The following is a 25,126-nucleotide window of genomic DNA, read 5'->3' as shown; positions in this document are numbered from 1 at the left end:
CTTTTTGTTTTGGTAAATTTGCTTTCCTGGGAATATTTGTGCATGGGTGGTTTGTGAGTCGCCTCAAGCTGGCTGAGGTCACTGTCTCACACCAATATTGCCGCCATTAACCTCCCACTCTCTTAACAATAACATGGCAGAAATAAAAACACACACTAATTAATTTAAAGCTTTTTATTTATTATCATGAGCAATACAAAAACAATTGGAGAAAGGATGTGAACTAAAATGGTCCAAAATACTGCACTACTAGCCAAAAATTAGGAAAAATAAGTAAAAAACTGGCCAAAAAAAAACAAATGCCCCCTAAAAACTGGCCAAAAAACCCAAAAAATGACCCCTAAAAACTGTACTAAGTCGAAAATACTTGAGAGAGTCTCCGGAGACAAGGCAGATGCATACTGGAGCTAAAATTAAATGCAAGTCTCCCTACACTTTTATTCAACAATTCTTCACATTATATACATTGCCTGCAAAAACTCTACAAATATTTTCAACTTAAACTCTACATTACCTTTAAGAAATAAGAAAAAAGTGATTATCTCGCACACACACACACACACACACACACACTCAGCTTTCATGACAAAAATAAGCTATTTCTACAAAGCTTCCTTACAACACCATTAACCCCTTCAGTAGGGTGACACATTGCCATATATCCCTTGTGGTGACTATTTGGTGATTTTTACTGCTTCACAAACTCATGTGGGGGATTAAAAGAGTGAAGACTGTGGCCATTAATCTTGTGACCTCCATACACCCTTCCTAATGTCAATATAATGGTCTTATTGTAGCAAAACTGTCTTAAAATACCCTGAAAACACACCAAACTGTCTTAAAATGGTATCAAAACACACCAAACTATCTTAAACTGCCTTAAACACATGCCAAACTGTCTTAAAACGGTCTCAAAGCACACAAAACTGCCTCAAACTGCCCTCAAAACATGCCAAACTGTCTTAAACTGCCCTCAAAACATGCCAAACTGTCTTATAATGCCCTAAAAACATATGAAACTGTCTTAAACTGCCCTCAAAACATGCCAAACTGTTTTAAACTACCCTCAAAACATGCCAAACTATCTTATAATGCCCTCAAAACACATCAAATTGTCTTAAAAATTCCCTAAAAACCATGTCTCCATATTCCGTTTGGTTACTATTTGGTGATTTTCTAAAACTTCACAAACTCATGTGGGGGATTGAAATATTGAACACTGTGGCCATTATTCTTGTGACCTCCATAGACCCTTGTTAATGTCATTGAAATGGTCTAATGGTACACAAATCTCAGGTAAAAAATGTGTCCCAGTACTAAAGGGGTTAATACAGTGAAGACTGTGGCCATTAATCTTCTGACCTCCATAGACCCTTGCTGATGTCAATAAAATGGTTTAATGGTACACAAATCTCAAGGTAAAAATGTGTCCCAGTACTGAAGGGGTTAAGGACCATTGATACAAGCAATCTACATAGTAAGATACACTCTTCATACACCCCTGACCTTCATTACTGGGACACATTTTTACCTTGAGATTTGTGTACCATTAGACCATTTTATTGACATTACCAAGGGTCTATGGAGGTGACAAGATTAATGGCCACAATCTTCACTATTTTAACCCTTTCAGTAATGGGACACATTTTCACCTCGAGATTTGTGTACCATTAGACCATTAGGAAAGGTCTATGGAAGTCACAAGATTAATAGCCACAGTCTTCACCATTTTAACCCCTTCAGTACTGGGACACATTTTCACCTTGAGATTTATGTACCATTAGACCATTTTATTGACATTAGCAAGGGTCTATGGAGATGACAAGATTAATGGCCACAGTCTTCACTATTTTAACCCCTTCAGTACTAGGACACATTTTTACCTTGAGTTTTGTGTACCATTAGACCATTTTATTGACATTAGCAAGGGTCTATGGAGGTCACAAGATTAATGGCCATAGTGGCATAGTCTTCACCATTTTAACCCCTTCAGTACTGGGACACATTTCTACCTAGAGATTTGTGTACCATTTGACCATTTTATTGACATTAGGAAGGATCTATAAATGTCAGAAGATTAATGGCCATAGTCTTCACTGTTTTAATCCCCACACAAGTTTGTGGAGGTGTATAAAATCACCAAACAGTCACCACAAGGAATATGGAAATGCATCAAGGCACTCAAGGGCTTAAGTGTGTTTCTCATGGTTCTAGAGGCAGAATGACAAGACTTCTACAATACTAACTGGAGAAACACTCTTGAAAACCCCGCCAGTCATCTATGCGGCCTTGGAAAACTGTCATAGTGAGAGAATAAAGCATTTTTAAGTGTGTTTTTATGGTTCTAGAGGCAGAGTGGCAACATTTCTATATTATCACTGGAGAAACATTCTTGAAAACCCTGCTAGTCACCTGTGGCCTTGGAAATTAGTCATGGTGGAGAATAAAGCTTTCCCTCTGAGCTCAGTAAGTGAATGAGTGAGTGAGTGCTGAGTGAATCTCTTAACAAGCACACTGCATCTTTGCCCAGAGAATCCAACACTTGCTTCACAAACTCATGTGGGGGATTAAGATAGTGAAGACTGTGCCCATTAACCCCTTCCTTACCGCAGCCACTCCCCGATATAAACAAAGCATTCCCCTCCTATACCGCAGCCCCTACCAGCGCGTGCCTCACGGCCAGATCTACACATTATATTTCTTTCTAACTCAGTGTTATGTACTTTTTTCTAAACATATTTTTGTCATTTTATTAATAAAAGAAAACGTAAACATAATCATAAATTGTACACTAATCATAAATTCAGCAGCACACACTCTACACCTTGTGAGAGTGGCCCTGAGGCAGTCATAACTAGGCTGTTCCCCCTCACTTGCCGAGAGGGTTTCAACACTGCTGTCACTATCACTCTCTCCTATTTCTTTTTCAGGATCATAGTCTGAATCATATTCATCTGGAGAGTCTTCCAGTATATCCTCACTATCTGTCTCATAATTATGATAATCCTCATCGCTGCTACACGAAGCAGACGCCATTATCTCTAACTAGAGGCAATAGATCAGTTTCACCACGGCCGATACTAGAGAACTGATGTTCTTGGGGGGACTGTGGGAATAATATATGTCAAAGAATAGTGATTGGCTTTATAGTTTATGCATGAAAAATTAACTCCGATATTGATTGGCTAGTTTGGGGGATGGTTTTGTTACGCTGGGGTGGCTAAAATAACGCCTCCAGTGTTTGTTAGTTTATAGTGAACCACGTGGAGTATGAAAAAGGCAAAATCCGCACTCAGGCCATGGTTATACACGGAAATGTATTGTGTGTGCACGCACACGGCGGCATCTTCGGTACCACGAGGTCGCTTTTGCGTGTGGTATGCACGTACCACAAAACAGTCTTGCGGTAAGGAAGGGGTTAATCATGTCACCTCCATACACCCTTCCTAATGTCAATAAAATGGTATTATCACAGCCAAACTTTCTTCAAATGCCATAAAAAACATGCCAAATGGTCTAAAAATATCATAAAAACATACCAAATTGTCTTAAAATGCCCTGAAAAACATGCCAAACTCTTAAAATACCATAAAAACATGCCAAACTGTCTTAAAATGCCCTGAAAAACATGTCCTTAAAAAAAACATTCCAAACTGCTAATCTATCCTAACTGTTCTTCATGGCTCCAGGTGTTGTCTTGTACTCTCGGTGTTGCTGATGGCTGTAGGTGTTATAGGTGGCTTGGCTTGGTGGTGCAGTGTTCCAGCAGCAGTGTGTCTCCTTGGCAGCATTCAGGGACTCTTGGCTTGACTTTCCTGTAATGAGAGGTGCACTGTTTACATTGAGTCACCTTCACTATTTTGTAAACTGAACTGAACGCAACTCAACCTAACCTAACTGAACTCAACCTAATAGTAACATGACAGTAACAATGGCAATAGTAATGGAGAGAGAGAGAGAGAGAGAGAGAGAGAGAGAGAGAGAGAGAGAGAGAGAGAGAGAGAGAGAGAGAGAGAGAGAGAGAGAGATAACTTTATAAAATGACAATATTTATTCTTATTTCACCTTTTCTTACTTTGTCTTCATTCATTGTTTCTTCTTCTTCTTCTTGTTATCTTCCTGTTCCTGTTCCTCCTCCTCCTTGGCTGTTCTCTCTCCCTCCATATCTTGACACAACCTGAAATAAATCAAGCTGTATTAGTACACTCAAACTTCACCCACATCATTATTATAGTTTATTGACCATCAACATCCCTTACAAACTTACACTCAATTATATACAATTGGTGCATAAAATAATGACATTTAATTCCTCATCTATGCCCATAAAACTTCATATTTCAATAAACAATGCATCACTCTTACCAGTTAACCAAAAGAAAGAAAAGGAACTCAATTATTTATGTAAAAAATCAATAAAGCACTATTTTTCAACTGATAGAACTGAAGAAAAAAGAAAATATCCTATAAGAAACACTAATCTTGAAATAAGCAGTAACAATTAACAGCCACACACCAATAATATACTGGTACACCTCGCCTACATCCACCAATCCATACCATTGTAACGTTAATGACAAAAAAACTAATTTGTAGTGTTTCTCTCAATTCCAAATTAGAATTAAGAAATTATTAAGAATTATGTTATCTTTTTTTTTATTATTTCATTTATTTACACCATGTTGGGTTAAGATAATTTAATATTTTGACACACACACACACACACACACACACCCGGTAGCTCAGTGCTTAGAGTGCTGGCTTCACAAGCCAGAGGACTGGGGTTCGACTCCCCGGCCGGATGGAGATATTTGGATGTGTCTCCTTTCACGTGTAACCCCTGTTCACCTAGCAGTGAGTAGGTACAGGATGTAAATCGAGGAGTTGTGACCTTGTTGTCCCAGTGTGTGGTGTGTGCCTGGTCTCAGGACTATCCCAAGATCGGAAATAATGAGCTCTGAGCTCGTTCCGTAGGGTAACGTCTGGCTGTCTCGTCAGAGACTGCAGCAGATCAAACAGCGAATCACACACACACACACACACACACACACACACACACAAACAAATTTATTGAGTTTCTACTCTAGAATAGTTGATAAAGTACAAGAGAGAGAGGGATGGGTTGACTGTATTCATTTAGATCTAAAAAAGGCTTTTGATAAAGTGCCACATGAAAGATTACTAAGGAAGTTAGAGAAGGGTGGCTTAAAAGGAAGCACATTGAGATGGATGAAGAATTACTTAAGGGGGAGAGAAATAAGGACGATAGTTAAAGATATGAAGTCCAAGTGGAGAACAGTAGACAGCGGAGTGCCACAGGGTCAGTATTGGCACCAATACTTTTCTCGTATATATAAATGACATGCCAGAGGGAGTGAACAGCTACATAAATCTGTTTATGGACGATGCGAAACTGTGCAGAGTCATTAAACAAAAGAGGATTGTGAAATACTACAGGAAGACTTAAACAAGATCTGGAAATGGAGCAAAAAATGGGAGATGGAATTCAATGTGGACAAAAGCCATGTCATGGAAATGGGAAAAAGTGAAAGACGACCAGTGGGAATCTATAAGATGGGAGATGGAGTAGAACTAGAAAAAGTAAAAAGGAAAAGGACTTGGGAGTGACAATGGAAGAAAATAATCAACCGGTAAGCCATATTGATAGAATTTTCAGAGATGTATAATTTGCTAAGGAATATTGGAGTAGCATTTCACTATATGGACAAGGAAATGATGAAGAAATTGATAAGTACTAAAATAAGACCTAGATTGGAATATGCAGGAGTTGTGTGGACTCCCATAAAAGAAACACATAAGAAAATTAGACAGACTACAAAAAATGGCTACAAGAATGGTTCCAGAATTTAAAGGGATGGCATATGAGGAGAGACTAAAGGCAATGGATCTACCAACCTTGGAGCAGAGAGAGAGAGAGGATCTGATACAAGTTTATAAATTGATTAACGGAATGGATGAAGTGGATAATGAGAAACTGATCCTGAGAGAAGAATATGACTTTAGAAGCACAAGATCGCATAGTAAGAAACTAAGGAAGGGACGATGTCTGAGAGATGTTAAAAAATTTAGTTTCCCGCAAAGATGTGTTGAGACTTGGAACAGTTTGAGTGAGGAAGTGGTGTCAGCAAAGAGTGTACATAGTTTTAAAGAAAAATTGGATAAGTGTAGATATGGAGACGGGGCCACATCAGCGTAAAGTCCAGGCCTTGTAAAACTACAACTAGGTAAATACACACACACACAAGATTAGAATAGATTTAGTTAAGATAATTTAATATTCTGACACACACACACACACACACACACACGATTAGAATAGGTTAGGTTAAGATAATTTAATATCCTGACTGACACACACACACACACACACACACACACACACACACACCAATAAGACAACATAGAGAAGTTGGAAAGCAGGACTGGTTTAACGATAGATGTGAAAAGGCTAGAACAAGAAAAGAGGATGCATGGAAGAGGTGGAGAAGGAAAAGACGGATTAAGCAGTGGGAAAGTTACAAAAGAGCAAGAAATGAATATGTGTTGATTAGAAGAGAAGAAAGAAAGAAACAAGAAAAGGATATAATTGATAAATGTAAAGACCAACCAAGGCTTTTTTACAGACATGTGAACAACAACATCAAAAATAGAGAAAGTATTGAAAGTTTAGAAGTAAATGGAGTATGCAGTGAGGATCCCAGGGAAATGGCAGAGGCTATGCATGGATGCTTTCGGAAGGTATTCACAAAGGAGACTGCTTTTGACAAACCACTGGTAATGGAACAGAAAGGGATTATGAAGGAGTTTCAAGTAACTGTGGAGGAGATCAAGAATATGATGGGGAGTTTAGAAGTGAGAAAAGCTGTGGGACCTGATGGGGTATCAGGATGGATTTTAAGAGAATGCAGGGAGCAACTGGCAGAAAAAGTTTGTGAAGTAATTGATGCCTCATTAAGGGAAGGTGTAGTGCCCCAAGACTGGAAAAGAGCTAACATTGTCCCAATTTATAAATCAGGTAACAAGAGAAACCCATTGAACTATAGACCAGTGTCACTTACAAGTGTGGTAGCTAAGATGTGTGAGAGGGTGGTGAAGAATAGATGGACAGACTTCTTGGAGAAAAATGACATACTTTGTGAGTGTCAATTTGGTTTTAGAAAAGGCGTTCATGCACGACAAACCTGATATGTTACTATTCGAGGGTGATAGATGTAATACAGGAAAGAGATGGTTGGGCTGATGGAATATATCTGGATTTAAAAAAGGCCTTTGATAAGGTACCACACGGAGACTGATCTGGAAACTTGAAATGGTAGGAGGAGTGCATGGCAGTTTACTAAAATGGATGGAAGACTCTTTGGTAGGAAGAGAAATGAGAACAATAATTAAGGACAGACCATCAGAATGGGGCTTGGTGGAGAGTGGAGTTCCACAGGGATCAGTGTTGGCACCAGTAATGTTCATGGTCTACATAAATGACATGGTGGATGGGGTGTCCAGTTATGTGAGCCTATTTGCAGACGATGCAAAATTGTTAAGAAAAGTGAGATGTGACAAAGATTGCGAACTACTCCAGGAAGACTTGGACAGAATATGGAAATGGAGCTGTACATGGCAAATGGAGTTCAACACGACAAAATGCAAGAAATTAGAGTTTGGCAAGAGTGAAAGAAGAATCAGGAGTATGTACAAGATAGGAAATGAAGACATAAAACCAGTCATGAAGAAAAAGACCTTGGGGTGACAATTACCAATGACCTATCGCCAGAGAGACATATAAACAAAATAATTGGAGAAGTATTGAACTTATTGAGGAACATAAGAGTGGCGTTAGATATTTAGATGAAGAAATGATGAAGAAAATAATTACTGCAATGATAAGACCAAGGCTTGAATATGCAACAATACAGTGGGCTCGAACTTAAAGAAACACATAAGGAAACTAGAGAAAGTACAGAGGGCTGCAACAAAATGGTGCCTGACTTAAGAGATTTGACTTATGAAGACAGACTGAACAGAATGCAACTTCCGACCCTGGAAAACAGAAGAGAAAGGGAGACCTGATAGCAATATACAGAGTGATGATTGGCATGGAAAAATGGATAGGGAAGATCTGTGTATGTGGAATGAAAGAATGTCGAGAGGGCATGGGAAAAAACTAAAATGGCCACTTATAGGAGAGATGTGAAAAATATAGCTTCCCTCATAGAAGGGTGGAAGCATGGAATAGTTTAGGCGTGGAAGTGGTCAGCGCAAGGAATATTCATGATTTTAAGAAAAGCTGGACATTAGTAGATATGGAGACGGGACAGTACGAGCATAGCTCTTTTCCCGTATGTTACAATTAGGTAAATACAATTAGATAAATACACACACACACACACACACAACTACAAGAAGCAGATGGAAGAAGGACTCGGTAAAGCCGAGAAAGAAAAGGAGAAGCTGAAAGATCTAGTAAACAAGGAAGAGGAAAGAGTACAGAACGTGATTAAAAAAGAAGTACAAGCATGGAGAGTCCAAGATAAGAAAGATAAGGCCGATTTTCAGGAGGTGATTCAAGAACAACTTAAAGAAAAAGAAGAAAATATGACAAACAAAATGATAGGAGTCCTCAAGACAAAAGAAAATCTAGTTAGAGAAATTGCAGAAAAAAAGAAGAGTGTAGTCGTATTTGGAATAAAAGAAAAAAATATAAAATATAGACCAAAAAGAGAAAAAGAAGAAATGAAATCAGTCAAAGACCTACTGAAGAATCTTAATGATGAAGATAGGCAGAACTTGGAAGAGGAAGTAGAAGAAATAAACAGAATGGGACCATATCAAGAAGGAAAAACGAGACCAATTAAAATATTACTAAAATCACAAGCAGCAACAGAAGAAATATTATATAGAACAACAAAACTTAGAGAAACAGAAGGCTGTAAGGATATCTATATAAAGAAAAATAGAAATGAGGAAGAAAGGAAGAGATACAATGAACTGGCAGCAGCAGTAAGGGAAAAGAATAACGAAAGGTCAGAAGAGGAGAAGAAGGCATTTTTTTGGAGAATTCTAGGAGACAGGATAAGGAAATGGTAGATAAACGAGAAGGAAGAGAAAAAAGTGGAACAAGTTTAACTACAAATGATAAAGGTAAAAGACTAAAAATGATGTATACGAACATAGACGGGGTTTTATCAAGTAAATTAGAATTAAGAGATTACATAAGGAAAGAAAATCCAGATATTGTATGCCTGGCTGAAACAAAACTAAATGAAGAAATCAAAATAGTCTTGGATAATAGGTATAATGTATGGAGAAGAGACAGAGTGGATAAAGGAGGAGGAGGAGTCATGATAATGTTAAGGAAGGAGATAGTGATCAATCAAGTGGAATGTGGGGAAGGAAAAGCAGAAGTATTGTATGCAGAAGTATTGTATATAAAGATGCATATTAATAAAAAAGAGATAACAATCATTGTAACATATGTGCCACCAAAAACAAATTCATGGACCAATCAAGAATATAAAGACATGATAGATGACACAATAAGGAGTCTAATGAGAATCGTTAAAGAAAGGAGAAAAGTGATATTAGTAGGAGATTTCAACTGTAAAGAAGTGGACTAGGAAAATTATGAAAGTGGTATGGGGGAAGAAGCCTGGGGAGAAAGATTCTTGAACCTAATGATACACAATATGATGGACCAGAGAGTAAAGGAATGCACAACATTCAGAGGAAACGACGAGCTGGCCAGATTGGACCTAGTTTTTACAAGGGGTATACAAATGAATGATGATATAAGACATAAGTGCCCATTGGGAAAGAGTGACCATGCAATATTAGAAATAGATATAGAAGAGGGAAAGGAAGATAGAACTATTTTAAAAACGTAGACTGGGAGGAGATGGAAAACGCAGAGACAATGCAAGACAAATATAACTTATTTTTGGAAATATACAAAACAGGAGTCAGGGAATATGTCCCGAAAGAAGGAAAGAAAGATTGGTTTAATGCAAGGTGTGCTAGGGCAAAGGAGAAAAGAGATGGAGCATGGAAAAGGTGGAGGAGAAATAGGAATCCAACAAACAAGGAAAACTTCAAGGCAGCGAGAAATGAATATGTTAAGGTGAGGAAGGAAGAGGAAAAGAACTTTGAAAAAGATATTGTCGAAAAATGTAAGGAGCAACCAAAATTGTTCTATAGATTCATAAATGGAAAAATTAGGCAAAAAGAAACAATAGAAAGGTTAAAAGGAGAGAACGGGATGGTGGAAGACCCAAACAGTATGGCAGAACTATTAAATAAAAAATTCCAGGAGGTGTTTACTAAAGAATCCAAATTTGAGAGGCCACAGGGTAATAGAGAGACAATCTATATGAAAGAGATTAAAGTAACCAAGCTTGAAATAAAAGAGTTAATGAAGGAACTGGATGAAGAGAAGGCAATGGGACCGGATGAAGTCTCAGGCAGAATACTGAAAGAATGTAGGGAAGAACTAGCAAGTCCTATATACATCATAAAATGCTCAATAGAAAATAGAACAGTGCCAGTAGAATGGAAAAGAGCTGAGGTGGTTCCCATATATAAGAGTGGAAAAAAAGAAAAACCTTTAAATTACAGACCGGTATCACTAACTAGCGTAATATGCAAGATGTGTGAAAGAATAATAAAGAAACAATGGATCGAGTTCCTTGAAGACAACAAATTAATATCAAATAGCCAATTTGGTTTTAGAAAAGGACGGTCTTGTGTAACTAATTTATTGAGTTTCTATTCTAGAATAGTTGATAGAGTACAAGAGAGAGAGGGATGGGTTGACTGCATCTACTTGGATTTAAAAAAGGCGTTTGACAAAGTGCTACACGCAAGATTACTGTGGAAGTTAGAGGAGAAGGGTGGCTTAAATGGAAGCACATTAAGATGGATAGAAAATTATTTGAGGGGGAGAGAAATAAGGATGGTAGTTAAAGATATGAAGTCCAAGTGGAGAGCAGTAGAAAGCGGAGTGCCACAGGGGTCAGTATTGGTACCAATACTTTTCCTCATTTATATTAACCACATGCCAGAAGGAGTGAACAGCTACATAAATTTCTTTGCGGATGATACGAAACTGTGCAGAGTTATAAAGCAAAAGGAGGATTGTGAAATACTGCAAGAAGACCTAAATAAGATCTGGGAATGGAGTAAGAAGTGGGAAATGGAATTCAATGTGAACAAAAGCCATGTCATGGAAATGGGAAAGAGTGAAAGACGACCTGTGGGAATCTATAAGATGGGAGATGGTGTAGAACTGGAGAAAGTCAAAAGGAAAAGGACTTAGGAGTGACGATGGAAGAAAACAATCAACCAGTAAGCCATATTGATAGAATTTTTAGAGAAACATATAATTTGCTGAGGAATATTGGAGTAGCATTTCACTACATGGACAAAGAAATGATGAAGAAATTGATAAATACTATAATAAGACCTAGATTGGAATATGCAGGAGTAGTGTGGACCCCTCATAAAAAGAAACACATAAGAAAATTAGAGAGGCTACAAAAAATGGCTACAAGAATGGTCCCAGAACTTGAAGGGATGACATATGAGGAGAGACTAAAGGCTATGGAACTACCAACCTTGGAACAAAGAAGGGAGAGAGGAGACCTGATACAAGTCTATAAATTGATCAACGGAATGGACCAAGTGGATAATGAGAAACTGATCTTGAGAGAAGAATATGACATCCGAAGCACAAGATCGCATAGTAAAAAGCTGAGAAAGGGAAGATGTCTGAGAGATATTAAAAAATATAGTTTCCCGCAGAGATGTATTGAGACGTGGAACAGTTTAGATGAAGAAGTAGTGTCTGCAATGAGTTTGCACACTTTTAAAGTAAGATTGGATAAGTGTAGATATGGAGACGGGGCCATACGAGCATAAAGCCCAGGCCCTGTAAAACTACAACTAGGTAAATACAACTAGGTAAATACACAAGATTAGAATAGGTTAGGTTAAGATAATTTAATATCCTAACTGACACACACACACACACACACACGATTAGAATAGGTTAGGTTAAGTTAATTTAATATCCTGACTGACACACACACACACACAAGATTAGAATAGGTTAGGTTAAGATAACTTAATATCCTGACTGACACACACACACACACACATTGTAAGGAGATGTTTTGGGAAAATCTAGTAAGTGGTGTTGGAGAGGAAGCATGGGGAGAGAGATTTCTTAATCTAATGATGGAAAATATGATGGAACAGAGGGTGAAGGAAAATACTAGATATAGAGGAGATGATGAACCGGCTAGACTGGATTTGGTGTTAACAAGAGAAGTGTACCTATGTGGAGATATACAATACAGGTGTCCTTTGGGAAAGAGTGATCATGTGGTTATGGAAATGCAGATAGGAACAACACAGCGAAGGAAGGACGAGACATACAGGAGTGGTAGATTGAATTATAGAAAGATGGACACAGAAAGTTTGAAAAATTATTTCAGAAAATTAGATTGGGAGGAGATGTTACAAATCAGAGAAGTGCAAAAGAAATATGAGATTTTTATGAAATATTATATAGAAGGAGTTATGAAATTTGTACCAAAGTATAAACCGAGAGGAAGGAAGAAAGGATTGGTTTAATGCAACTTGTGTTAAGGCTAAAGAAAAGATATGTGGCTTGGAAAAGATGGAAAAAGAACAGGAATATACTAAATAAGGAGAATTATAGAGTGGCGAGAAATGAGTATGTGAGGGTAAGGAGGGAGGAAGAAAGAAAATTTGAAAAGATATTGTAGACAAGAGTAAGGAACATCCAAAATTGTTTTACAGGTTCATAAATGGTAAACTTAAAAAAAGAGAGTCCATTGAAAGATTAAAAGGAGAGCAAGGGATAGTAGATGACCCTAAGAATATAGCGGAATTGCTAAATAATAGGTTTCAACAAGTATTTACTGAAGAAACAATGTTTGTAAAGCCACAGAATGTACAAGGAAATGTGCACATGGATGACATTAAGATACCTAAAAAGGAGTTATATAAAATGTTGGAGGAACTTAAAGATGATAAAGCGATGGGACCAGATGAAGTTTCAGGAAAATTATTGAAGGAGTGTAGAGAAGAATTGATTGATCCATTATATGATATTATAAGGTGTTCATTAGAAACAGGGGAAGTACCAGTAGAGTGGAAGAGAGCTGAAGTGGTGCCCATTTATAAGGGAGGCAGTAAGGAAGAGCCTCTTAACTATAGACCTGTGTCTCTAACAAGTGTGGTCGGTAAGATTTGTGAGAGGGTGATAAAGAAATATTGGATACGGTTCCTGGAGGATCATAAGTTATTATCGGATCATCAATTTGGTTTCAGGAAAGGGAGGTCATGTGTAACAAATCTACTGAGCTTTTATTCAAGAGTGGTTGACAAAATACAAGAGAGAGGATGGATGGACTGTGTATATTTGGATTTAAAGAAAGCTTTTGACAAGGTACCTCACATGAGACTGTTATGGAAAGTAGAGATTTATGGAGGACTGAAAGGAAAAGTGTTAAAGTGGATGGAAAACTACTTGAGATGGAGGAGATGAGAACGGTAATAAGGGATGCAAAGTCGGACTGGTTGGTGGTGGAGAGTGGAGTCCCACAAGGCTCAGTGCTGGCACCAATACTTTTCCTTGTATATATTAATGACATGCCAGAGGAGTAAACAGTTATATTAATTTGTTTGCGGATGATGCGAAGTTGTGTAGGTGTGTGAAGAGTGAAGAAGATTGTGAAATTTTACAGGCAGATCTGGATAAGATTTGGGAGTGGAGCAAGAGGTGGCAAATGGAATTTAATCTGAGCAAAAGTCATGTGATGGAGATGGGGAAGAGTGGAAGACGGCCAAGAGGGTCATATAAGATGGGTGAAGAAGTAGTGTTGAAAAAGGTGGAAAAGGAAAAGGATTTGGGAGTGATAATACAAGACCATGGGCAGTTTGAGGCTCATATTGATAAGATGTTTGGAGAAACGTATAATTTGATAAAAATATTGGATTAGCCTTCCATTATATGGATAAAGATATGATGAAGAAATTAATTAGTACGGTAATTAGACCAAGATTGGAATATGCTGGAGTGGTTTGGTCCCTTATAAAAGAAGCATATAAGGAAGTTGGAGAGATTGCAGAGAATGGCAACAAAAATGGTTCCGGAATTGGCAGAAATGACCTATGAGGAGAGATTAAAAGAAATGAATTTGCTTACCTTGGAACAAAGAAGAGAAAGAGGAGATTTAATACAGGTTTATAAACTGTTGAACGGACTGGATGAAGTGGATAATGAGCAAATGATGTTGAGAGAGGAAAACTTAAATAGAACTACAAGATCGCATAGTAAAAAGATAGCCAAGGGAATATGCTTGAAGGATGTGAAGAAATATAGTTTCCCACAAAGATGTGTGGAGGTGTGGAATGGTTTGAGTGAGGAGGTGGTGTCAGCGAGGAGTGTGCATAGTTTTAAAGGAAAGTTGGATGTGTGTAGATATGGAGACGGGGCCACATGAGTATGATACCCAGGCCCTGTAAAATTACAACTAGGTGAATACACACACACACACACACACACACACATTGTAAGGAGGTGGATTGGGAAAATCTAGTAAGTGGTGTTGGAGAGGAAGCATGGGGAGAGAGATTTCTTAATCTAATGATGGAAAATATGATGGAATAGAGGGTGAAGGAAAATACTAGATATAGAGGAGATGATGAACCGGCTAGACTGGATTTGGTGTTAACAAGAGAAGTGTACCTATGTGGAGATATACAATACAGGTGTCCTTTGGGAAAGAGTGATCATGTGGTTATGGAAATGCAGATAGGAACAACACAGCGAAGGAAGGACGAGACATACAGGAGTGGTAGATTGAATTATAGAAAGATGGACACAGAAAGTTTGAAAAATTATTTCAGAAAATTAGATTGGGAGGAGATGTTACAAATCAGAGAAGTGCAAAAGAAATATGAGATTTTTATGAAATATTATATAGAAGGAGTTATGAAATTTGTACCAAAGTATAAACCGAGAGGAAGGAAGAAAGGATTGGTTTAATGCAACTTGTGTTAAGGCTAAGGAAAAAGAGATGTGGCTTGGAAAAGATGGAAAAGAGCAGGAATATACTAAATAAGGAGAATTATAGAGTGGCAGAAATGAGTATGTGAGGGTAAGGAGGAGGAAGAAAGAAAATTTGAAAAGATATTGTAGACAAGAGTAAGGAACATCCAAAATTGTTTTACAGGTTCATAAATGGTAAACTTAAAAGAGAGTCCATTGAAAGATTAAAAGGAGAGCAAGGGATAGTAGATGACCCTAAGAATATAGCAGAATTGCTAAATAATAGGTTTCAGCAAGTATTTACTGAAGAAACAATGTTTGTAAAGCCACAGAATGTACAAGGAAATGTGCACATGGAGGACATTAAGATACCTAAAAAGGAGTTATATAAAATGTTGGAGGAACTTAAAGATGATAAAGCGATGGGACCAGATGAAGTTTCAGAAAAATTATTGAAGGAGTGTAGAGAAGAATTGATTGATCCATTATATGATATTATAAGGTGTTCATTAGAAACAGAGGAAGTACCAGTAGAGTGGAAGAGAGCTGAAGTGGTGCCCATTTATAAGGGAGGCAGTAAAGAAGAGCCTCTTAACTATAGACCTGTCTCTCTAACAAGTGTGGTCGGTAAGATTTGTGAGAAGGTGATAAAAAAATATTGGATACAGTTCCTGGAGGATCATAAGTTATTATCGGATCATCAATTTGGCTTCAGGAAAGGGAGATCATGTGTAACAAATCTACTGAGCTTTTATTGACATACTGGATAGAGAGTTGATAAAGGTGACCACAAGTAATTATCTCTGAGGACATGGAAAAAAGCTAATAAAGGACATCTGTCTAAATGACGTGAGAAAATACAGTTTCCCGCATCGTAGCATTGATAAGTGGAATAAACTGAGCAGTCGTGTCGTTGTTGTGTGTGTCAATCAGATGAAAGAGAGATATGACAGGAATGGACAAGGAGACAGGACACAGAGAGCTTAGCTCGGGCCATGTAATACACAAATAGGTAAATACACACACACACACACACACAAACAAACAAACAAACCTTCCAAGTGGACTGTTCACTCTGCAACATTTCAATAAATTTGTGGGACAGCGTGTAGTCTGGCCTTCCCGCCGCTGCTGCCGCCAACACCACCACCACCACCACCACCACCACCACAGCCAGCCGTGCCATCCTGACCCACTCCCGGCTGACTAGTTGTGACCTTTCACCTGAAATGAGAAGGTTAGGTTAGGTTAGGTAACAGGAAAACAGACCAACAAGCACACAGACACACACATTACAAGCCTTCCAATTTGAGCTAATTTCTTCTTAACTAACCACTAACTTAACATCACACCAGGCTGGAGACACACAGGAAACATTCTTCTATACCTGTAATGACCAACAACACCACAAAATAAGGAGAAATAGGAGAAAAATGCAAAAACAAACCAACAATTTACACAGACACACACATTACAAGCCTTCCTATTTCACCTCATTTCTCCTTAACTAACCACTAACTTAACATCACACCAGGCTGGAAACACACAGTAGTAGTAGTAGTAGTAGTAGTAGTAGTAGTAGTAGTAGGTGGAAAGAATAGTGGTGAAGGAATATAATACAAAATAACTACTACTACTACTACTACCTTCTTCCCTCACCTTCTCGACAAGTTCCCTGGCCAGAGGTTTGTTTCCTGTTTTCATGATGTGGTTGGTGAATTTCCTGTGAGAGAGTGAGTTAGGTTAGGTTAGGGACACACGTGCACACACACACACACACACACACCATGCCCTGGTACACACACTCACATGACCTATAAATCGTTCCTCAGTACCTTCTGGCTGGCTTCCTTAAGGCCCACACATCGCGTGTGGTACCAATCTCCACAACATTCACACGCGATGGAGTTACTCCTATTGTTCACCTCACCTTTGCATACCTTACAGTCGTTCTCGTACATCCTGCTAAAACAACAAAGAACGAAATCAACAAAAAAATCGGGAGCAAAACACACCACATCTTACCTCCTCGGCGTGGAGGGCCGCCTTGATCTTGATCTTGATCTTGATGGTACAGGTGACGGAGAATTTCTTCTGGGTCAGGCCTTTGTATCGGCAGCTCCTGTAGGGAACATAAAGAATACCAGACAACAAAGAGGGCAATCACCATCTTTCACACTAGTTCCTGCATCTGGCACGCCACATTCTCTCCAGGAACTCTTTCACAGCCTCAATCATCCTCAGTGGTTGTGGTGGGGCATCAACAATTCCGCCTTTTCAACGGGTATTCATTTATTTTATCATTGTTACCTTATTTTCTTTATTTTTCAGTGTTTCACTATGAAAAGCTTTTATAATTTCCCGTTGCTTATTATATTTTGTCTTTTCTTATTTTGAATGTATTTTTGACATCCTCTGACACTCAAACCACATAAAACACTCAAAACTTGCACAAACACACTCAAAACATCATGTAACACTTTGAAACACCAATAAACTTTACCCAAAATCTTACACAAAACAATGACACACACTGCACTCAGGACGCATCACACACTCAAGACCCAGGATACTGAACACTCAAACACACTCACACAGAGAACTCAGACAACACAAAGACTCCACACACCAAAACAACTTCAAATCGTCCTAAAACACACCTGAGACACCATACACCACCTTAAAAGGCTGCCAAACACGCACACAACTCACTACAAACACCCAATATACACCCATATCACTCCCACACACACCCAAATCTCTTCAAACACTCAAAACTGTCGCAAAATACATGATAACCCCTCAAAACACACGCCAATACTCAAACACACTTCCACACCACACTCAAGATACGTCAAATATGCCTCAATACATCCAACGCACACTGAAAACATACTTATAACACCTAAAACATCTGCAACACTGCCAAACACACTTAAAATACCCCAAATATACCCACCACTACACCAAAAAGCATTGTAAAGAACGGCAACATTACAAGGGTGACTTACCTAAATGTTGTGGCTTAACTCCTCCTCCTCTTCCGCTTCCCTTTCTCATTCCTCCTCCTCTGTTTCCCTTTTTTAGTCTTTCTGTTGCTTCCATCTACACGCCTGAGCCTAGAAACACATCACAACACTCAGAAAACATTAGATATTAGGCAAAATATTGAGGAAGTGACTTGGCAGCCTTGGCTGGTCCTCCTCTTCCTCCTACTTTTCTCCTTCCTTCCTCCTCCTCCTCCTTTATTTCTCCTTTCTTCTTCCTTCTACCATTATTATCTACACACCAGAGCCCTGAAACACACGCAAACACGTAGAAATCACTAGATATTAGGCAAAATACTGACGAACTGGGCGGCTGGGAGGGAGGGACGCCAGCCCAAGGCCTGTGACGTCACAGAATGCGCGGGACCAGCGGAGACTCGTCTAAATTACGTAAATAATTTGAAAATTGACCCATAGAAAAACGAAGCCACGGCCGAATGCTTGACATTTTACGATTGTGTACAAACTTTAACTAACATCCACAACATAAAAACATCTCCTGCCTAACTAGTTTGAAAGAATTGTGTAAATTAACTATATTATAAATTATAAAATCATTTGCACTCATGAAACTCAAAAACGTCTACCCATTTCCATTTTATATTTATTTTGAAAAATATTAGACAATATAAACTCTCTTCTCAGGCGTCCAACAGTTAGCTAGAACCAGAAGTGAACCAATGAATCTTATTTATGTCAAACAAAACCATTCAAATCCAAACTCATCAAAAACTCTTGTCAAGTCCAGCCATTTTCACTTGGCGAGTATTTTAACACACTTGACACAGTCTGAGCTTTCTTTTAAGGCATTGGACACCGAGTTAGACCGTCAACCAAAAACGTAATTAAATCAAATACAAAATATAAAACTTACGTTTAACGGGACCAGACACCATTTCAAAGTCCACATATTTGACTCAATTGCTTGATTTCACGCCTAAATCAGCACAGACGACTCTTTGCCACCATAAAGGCCCACTTACACCTTCAAATAAAAAAACTCAAAAAAGCAGATGGAAAATTTGGCCGTTGAAAAGACATTTATACACGCCATAAAACACCACTAAACGCCACATATTTACCGAACTCTGGCGCGGAACACTCTTCAAACACAACGCAGTATTTATAGGAACCATAAAAACACACCATGGAAGCGTAATATTATCATTAGCAAATATGTGGAAAAAAGTATAGAAACCTGCTGGTGGCCCGGGAGGAGAGCGGGGGATCGGGACCGGGGGTGGGCTACATCCGGGGAGAGGGAGGCGGGAACAGCTGGGGCAGGGGCTCTGAGTCCATATGTTGCCTTTATCAGCTCACCACAACAAAATGAAGGTATATCGGGAAGAAGTGACCACGGCTATGAAATGTCAGACTGGTGACTGCATTGTGACACATGTTTGGCTGAAGGAAGCAAGTCACATCTCCTAAAACTTGTCTCTTTACTGCAAAACACACTCAGAACACCTTGCAACACCTCAAAATGCCTCAAAACGCACTAGAAACACACAAAACACACTCAAAATGGCCCCAAACACCCAAAACTTTTACCAATCGCCTTCCTCAACACCTGGGCACAAGTCACACTGTTTTCACTCTCACTTGTAAACCTAACCCAAGAAATAAGTGAACGGCCTCAAACGTACCTCAGACATGAACGGAGGTCGCTGTGGAGGGTTGTGGTGTACGCTGACACCGTGTACTGCTGTCTCACTCACTGCTTGGTGCTCCTAAACACTGCACACTTATGTCTGTGTGTGTTACTTGGTGTTTGAGTCTGTTTACGAGTGTTTGGAGGCATGTTTGTCTATGTGTGTGTGTGGCAAGACTGAATGTGTTTGTGGGTGTGTTTGGCTGTGTTTACGAGTGTTTGAGGTATATAAGTGTATGTATGGCTGTGTTTGAGGTATATGAGTGTATGTATGACTGTGTTTACGAGTGTTTGAGGTATATAAGTGTGTTTTTAAGTATGTATGGCTGTGTATGGGTGTGTGTGGGTGTGTATGGGTGTATGGCAAGATAGGACACACCACCACCACCACCACCAACAGCAACAACACAACTGGTCCTCCCGGTTGACGTGTAGGGGCGGGTGTGTTTGTGATGATCCTTAGTATAAATGTGTATAATAACTTACTAAATCTATTATTAATGAGACACTACTTCTATAAATTGCACATATTGATTTATTCTTTATTTTTTCATCTTTTCTTTTCGTTGTATTGCCCTGCTGTGGTTATAGAAAGTCAGTAATACATGAAACAGCTTCTACGTTTACAGGGAGTGTTTTGATATAGCGCGGGAAAAGGAAAGAGAAATCGAGATATTTGAAAGGTATATCGGGAAGAAGTGACCACGGCTATGAAATGTCAGACTGGTGACTGCATTGTGACACATGTTTGGCTGAAGGAAGCAAGTCACATCTCCTAAAACTTGCCTCGTTTCCCTCGTTCTCTATTTCTATCGCCTCTTTTCTTGATCTATGAGTATTTCTGGCAATATACCACAGTGAAGTGATCATAAGTAAAGGAATATACACATCTTATCGATCTACGAGTTGATTGATTTATCTATCTATCTATTTATCTTTCTTTCTGTCCATTTATCTATTCATTCTGGTGACTATTTGGTGATTTTCTACAGCTTCACAAACTCATGTGGGGGTTTAAATAGTGAAGACTGTGGCCATTAATCTTCTGTCCTCCATACACCCTTCCTGATGTCAATAAAATGGTCTCATCCTACCCAAACTGTCGTAAAATGTCCTAAAAACATGACAAACTGTCTTAAAATGCCCTAAAAAACATGAGTCTCCCTATTCATTCTGGTGACTATTTGGTGATTTTCTACAGCTTCACAAACTCATGTGGGGGTTTAAATAGTGAAGACTGTGGCCATTAATCTTCTGCCCTCCATACACCCTTCCTGATGTCAATAAAATGGTCTTATCTCTCTCCCTTAGCCCACCACCTCTCTCTCTTTTTCAGCCCACCACGGACACCCTCCCCTCTCTCTCTCTCTCTTAGCCCACCACAGACACCCCGTCTCTCTCTCTCTCTCTCTCTCTCTCTCTCTCTCTCTCTCTCTCTCTCTCTCTCAAAACCTCAATTTTTTCTCACATTTCCTTTCTTTAAACCACTAAATAAACTCCACTCTCACTCTTTCTCTTAGCCTACCACCACAGACACCACCTCCTCTCTCTCTCTCTCTCACACACACACACACACACACACACACACAGAGAAAAGATAGAGTGACTAAAATTGGAGGTGGAATAATTGTGTTAAGAGGAAAAGAGTTAGTAGTGTAAAAGTAGTGTAAAATGAAGTGGTGGGTGTGGTGGTGAGTGATGGAAGGCAAGATATCAATATTGTAAGTGTGTATGTACCACCCAAAACAACAAGTGGATGGTCAAATGATCAGTCTAACAGTATGGTGGAAAGCACATTGGAAACAATGACAAATGAAGCTGCAAAGAAAGCAAAATGGTTCTACTTGGAGATTTCAACTGTAAAGACGTCAATTGGGAAGAATTTGAAGTGGGGAATGGTGGAGAATGGGGTGAGCAGAGCAGCTATTAAATTATGCGGTGGGAAATTTGATGACACAGTGGGTGAGGCATCCAACAAGGGGAAGGAGGGTGATGCCCGTCGAGACTGGACTTGATACTCACAAAGGGAGTCCATCTACAAAATGAGATTGAGCATGAGTGTCCTTTGGGGAAGAGTGATCATGAAGGATTGAAATTTGAGGTCAAGGTGGGATTCACCAAAGATAATGAAGTTGGATACAAGGAGGAATGCCTAAATTATTATGCTAAGGGAAGATACAAGGAGTTGAGAAATGACTTTGGAAATGTGGATTGGTCCCAAATGTACCAGGAAACAAACATGCACTTCAAATATGAAAAATTGATGGAGGCCGCAGAGAAGTTTGTGCCAAAATATATATACTAAGAAAATCTTAAAGGGAGATCAATGGTTTAACAAAACCTGTGACAAGGCAAAAAGGGAGAAGGAAAAGGCATGGGAAAAATACAAACAAGAGGAAGTGGAGAGAGAAGCATATAGGAATGCAAGAAATAAATATGTTCAAGTGAGAACAACAACAACAACAACAACAATTTGAACAGAGAATTGTGAAAGTGATCCCAAAATGTTTGATAAATTCATTAATGGTAAGTTAGAGAAAAAAGAAAGAGTTGATAAATGAAAGGTTGGAGATTATATATATGAAGATACAAGTGTCATTGTTGAAAAATTGAATGAGAATTTGTGCCAAGTATTCACACAAGAAACACAATTCAATCGACGGTGTTACCTGTGTGTGACAAGATGGATGCAACAAAGAGTCACACTGCAAAAGTTTTGTTGAGTCAATTAGATGTTAACAAGGCAATGGGACCAGAAGAATGTTAAAAGAATGAATGTCAAGAGCAGTTGCTAGATCCAATTTTAGATTTAACAAGAACATTTATCAACACGGGACAGGTGCACCCACCAGTACAATCAATGGAAAAGGGCAAATGTATGTAGTACCAATTTACAAAAGTGGATGTCGCATGGAACCATTGAATTATAGAGCTGTTTCTTTGACCACCATTATGTGTAACATATGTGAACAAGTGATCAAAAGCAAGTGGTGTGACTTCCTGGAAAACAAACAAATACTAAGTGAGAAACAGTTTGGCTTTACAAAAGGGAAATGGTGTGTATCAAATTTGCTATGTTTCTACTCAAGAGTGGTGGATATTTGACAAGAGAGGGATGGATGGGTTGATTGTGTATACCTACACTTCAAAAAAGCATTTGATAAAGTACCACATAACAGATTGATGTGGAAGTGAAGTAGTATCGGAGGAATGAGGGCAAATCTGACGGAGTGGATGAGAAATGATTTGACAGGTAGAGAAATGAGGACGGTGGGAGTGAAGGGAGTGAAGTCAGAGTGGAGGAAGGTAACCAGTGGAGTTCCCCAAGGTTCGGTGCTTGGTCCTGATCAATTATTATATAAATGACATGCCAGAGGGAGTGAGAAGTTACTGTAGTATAGGAATATGTTTGCAGATGAGGCAAAGATGAGGAGGACAGTCAGGAATATGCATCACTGTAATATACTGCACAAGGACTTGGACAAAATATAGGAATGGAGCAGGACGTGGCAAATGGAATTCAATACCAACAAAACCTGTGGAATGAGAATGGCTACAACTAAATATACACCCTATAAAGACTGGGGGGGGGGGAAGACTGTACGTAATTCAAGTCAGTGAAGAAAAAGACTTGGGAGTGACTGTACAGAGTAATTAATCTGTCTCCAGAAAAGCACATTAATCGAATAATATTTTGCAAAACGTACAGCATGCTCCAAAGTATAGGATGGGCATTTAATTAGGTGGACGGGAACATGATAAAGAAGATATTGACCAGCCTGATTAGGCCACAGTTGGAATATGCATCAGTAATTTGGTGAGCATACATGAAGAAACCAACATGTCAATCAAGTGGAAAGAGTGCAGAGGTTAGCAACAAGAATGATAGGAGGTACCGTATGAGGAGAGGTTAAATAGGCTGGAATGAAGCACGTTGGAAGAAAGAGGAGTCACAGGGGATATGATAACAATGTTCAAAATAGTACATGGAGTGGACATATTGGATAGGGAGAACCTGATCACGATGGCATCCACTAATTACCTAAGAGGACACCCAAACAAAATACTGAAGGACTCCTGCACGAGCCACATCAACAAGTATGTATGTATGTATGTATAGCTTCCCGTATCGGAGCATTGATGCATGGAACAAACTGAGCGTGGATGTGGTGTGTGCGGCGACTGTCACTCAAATGAACCACAAATTGGACCAGTGTGGACAAACAGACAGGACATACACACCTACGGCTTGACACACACACACACACACACACACACACACACACACACACACACACATTATCATTATACAAGTGTTTTCCTTTACAAATTAATTGATGGTGCGAGTTGGTGCCATTAAAATATAGATGTTAATGGAGTAATCTTTTAATGGCTTCACTGTATATATGGACAGGGATGTTGATTATTATTATTATTATTATTATTGTTGTTGTTATTGTTGTTTGTTTGGGTTAATATATACACAATGGTTTATGTGTGTGTGTGTGTGTGTGTGTGTGTGTGTGTGTGTGTGTGTGTGTGAGAGAGAGAGAGAGAGAGAGAGAGAGAGAGAGAGAGAGAGAGAGAGAGAGTCTAATCTAATGTTAATAATAATAATAATAATAATAATAATAATAATAATAATAATAATAATAATTACAACTACAACTACACATAATATTATATACATATATATAACATTACAAGAATATACATAATAATAATAATAATAATAATAATAATAATAATAATAATAATAATAACAATAATTACAACTACACATAATATTACATACATATATATAACATTACAAGAATATACATATACATAATAATAATAATAATAATAATAATAATAATAATAATTGTAATAACAGACCAATTTATATAATTAAGTATCTTCGTGTTTATACATATTGCACTTAAAAGAGAGAGAGAGAGAGAGAGAGAGAGAGAGAGAGAGAGAGAGAGAGAGAGAGAGAGAGAGAGAGAGAATATATGAAGTCTAATCTAATGTTAATAATAATAATAATAATAATAATAATAATAATAATAATAATAATAATAATAATAATAATAATAATAATAATAATAATAATAATAATAATTACAACTACACATAATATTACATACACATATATATTACATACAAGAATATATATAACATTACAAGAATATAATAATAATAATAATAATAATAATAATTGTAATAATAGACCAATTTATATAATTATGTATCTTCGTGTTTATACATATTGAACTTAAAATACTAGAGAGAGAGAGAGAGAGAGAGAGAGAGAGAGAGAGAGAGAGAGAGAGAGAGAGAGAGAGAGAGAGA

General features: G+C 38.3%; 1 protein-coding gene across 3 annotated transcripts; it reads right to left on the bottom strand.

Annotated features, from left to right (window-relative positions):
• Nucleotides 1-4,075: 4,075 nt before the first annotated feature.
• LOC123500156 lies at nt 4,076-18,117 on the bottom strand. 3 transcript variants are annotated; one of them, XR_006673191.1, is made up of 5 exons: nt 18,103-18,117; nt 17,117-17,213; nt 16,751-16,814; nt 16,146-16,315; nt 4,076-4,177 (listed from the first exon to the last, which is right to left on the bottom strand). XR_006673191.1 is itself a non-coding variant. In XM_045248844.1 (3 exons), the coding sequence occupies exons 1-3, from the start codon at nt 17,259-17,261 to the stop codon at nt 4,112-4,114; spliced, it is 381 nt and encodes a 126-aa protein (XP_045104779.1). In that variant the 5' UTR covers nt 17,262-17,276; the 3' UTR covers nt 4,076-4,111. The 3 variants fall into 3 exon arrangements, 1 of the variants encoding a protein (XP_045104779.1); XR_006673192.1 differs by lacking the exon at nt 16,751-16,814 and having other exon boundaries at nt 17,107-17,213; XM_045248844.1 differs by lacking the exons at nt 16,751-16,814; nt 18,103-18,117 and having other exon boundaries at nt 17,117-17,276.
• Nucleotides 18,118-25,126: the final 7,009 nt, after the last annotated feature.

Source organism: Portunus trituberculatus, chromosome 50 (assembly GCF_017591435.1).
Source record: "Portunus trituberculatus isolate SZX2019 chromosome 50, ASM1759143v1, whole genome shotgun sequence".
NCBI classification, from domain to species: domain Eukaryota; kingdom Metazoa; phylum Arthropoda; class Malacostraca; order Decapoda; family Portunidae; genus Portunus; species Portunus trituberculatus.
Note: the sequence above shows the minus strand (reverse complement) of the source record. Positions and strands in the feature narration are given on the sequence as shown.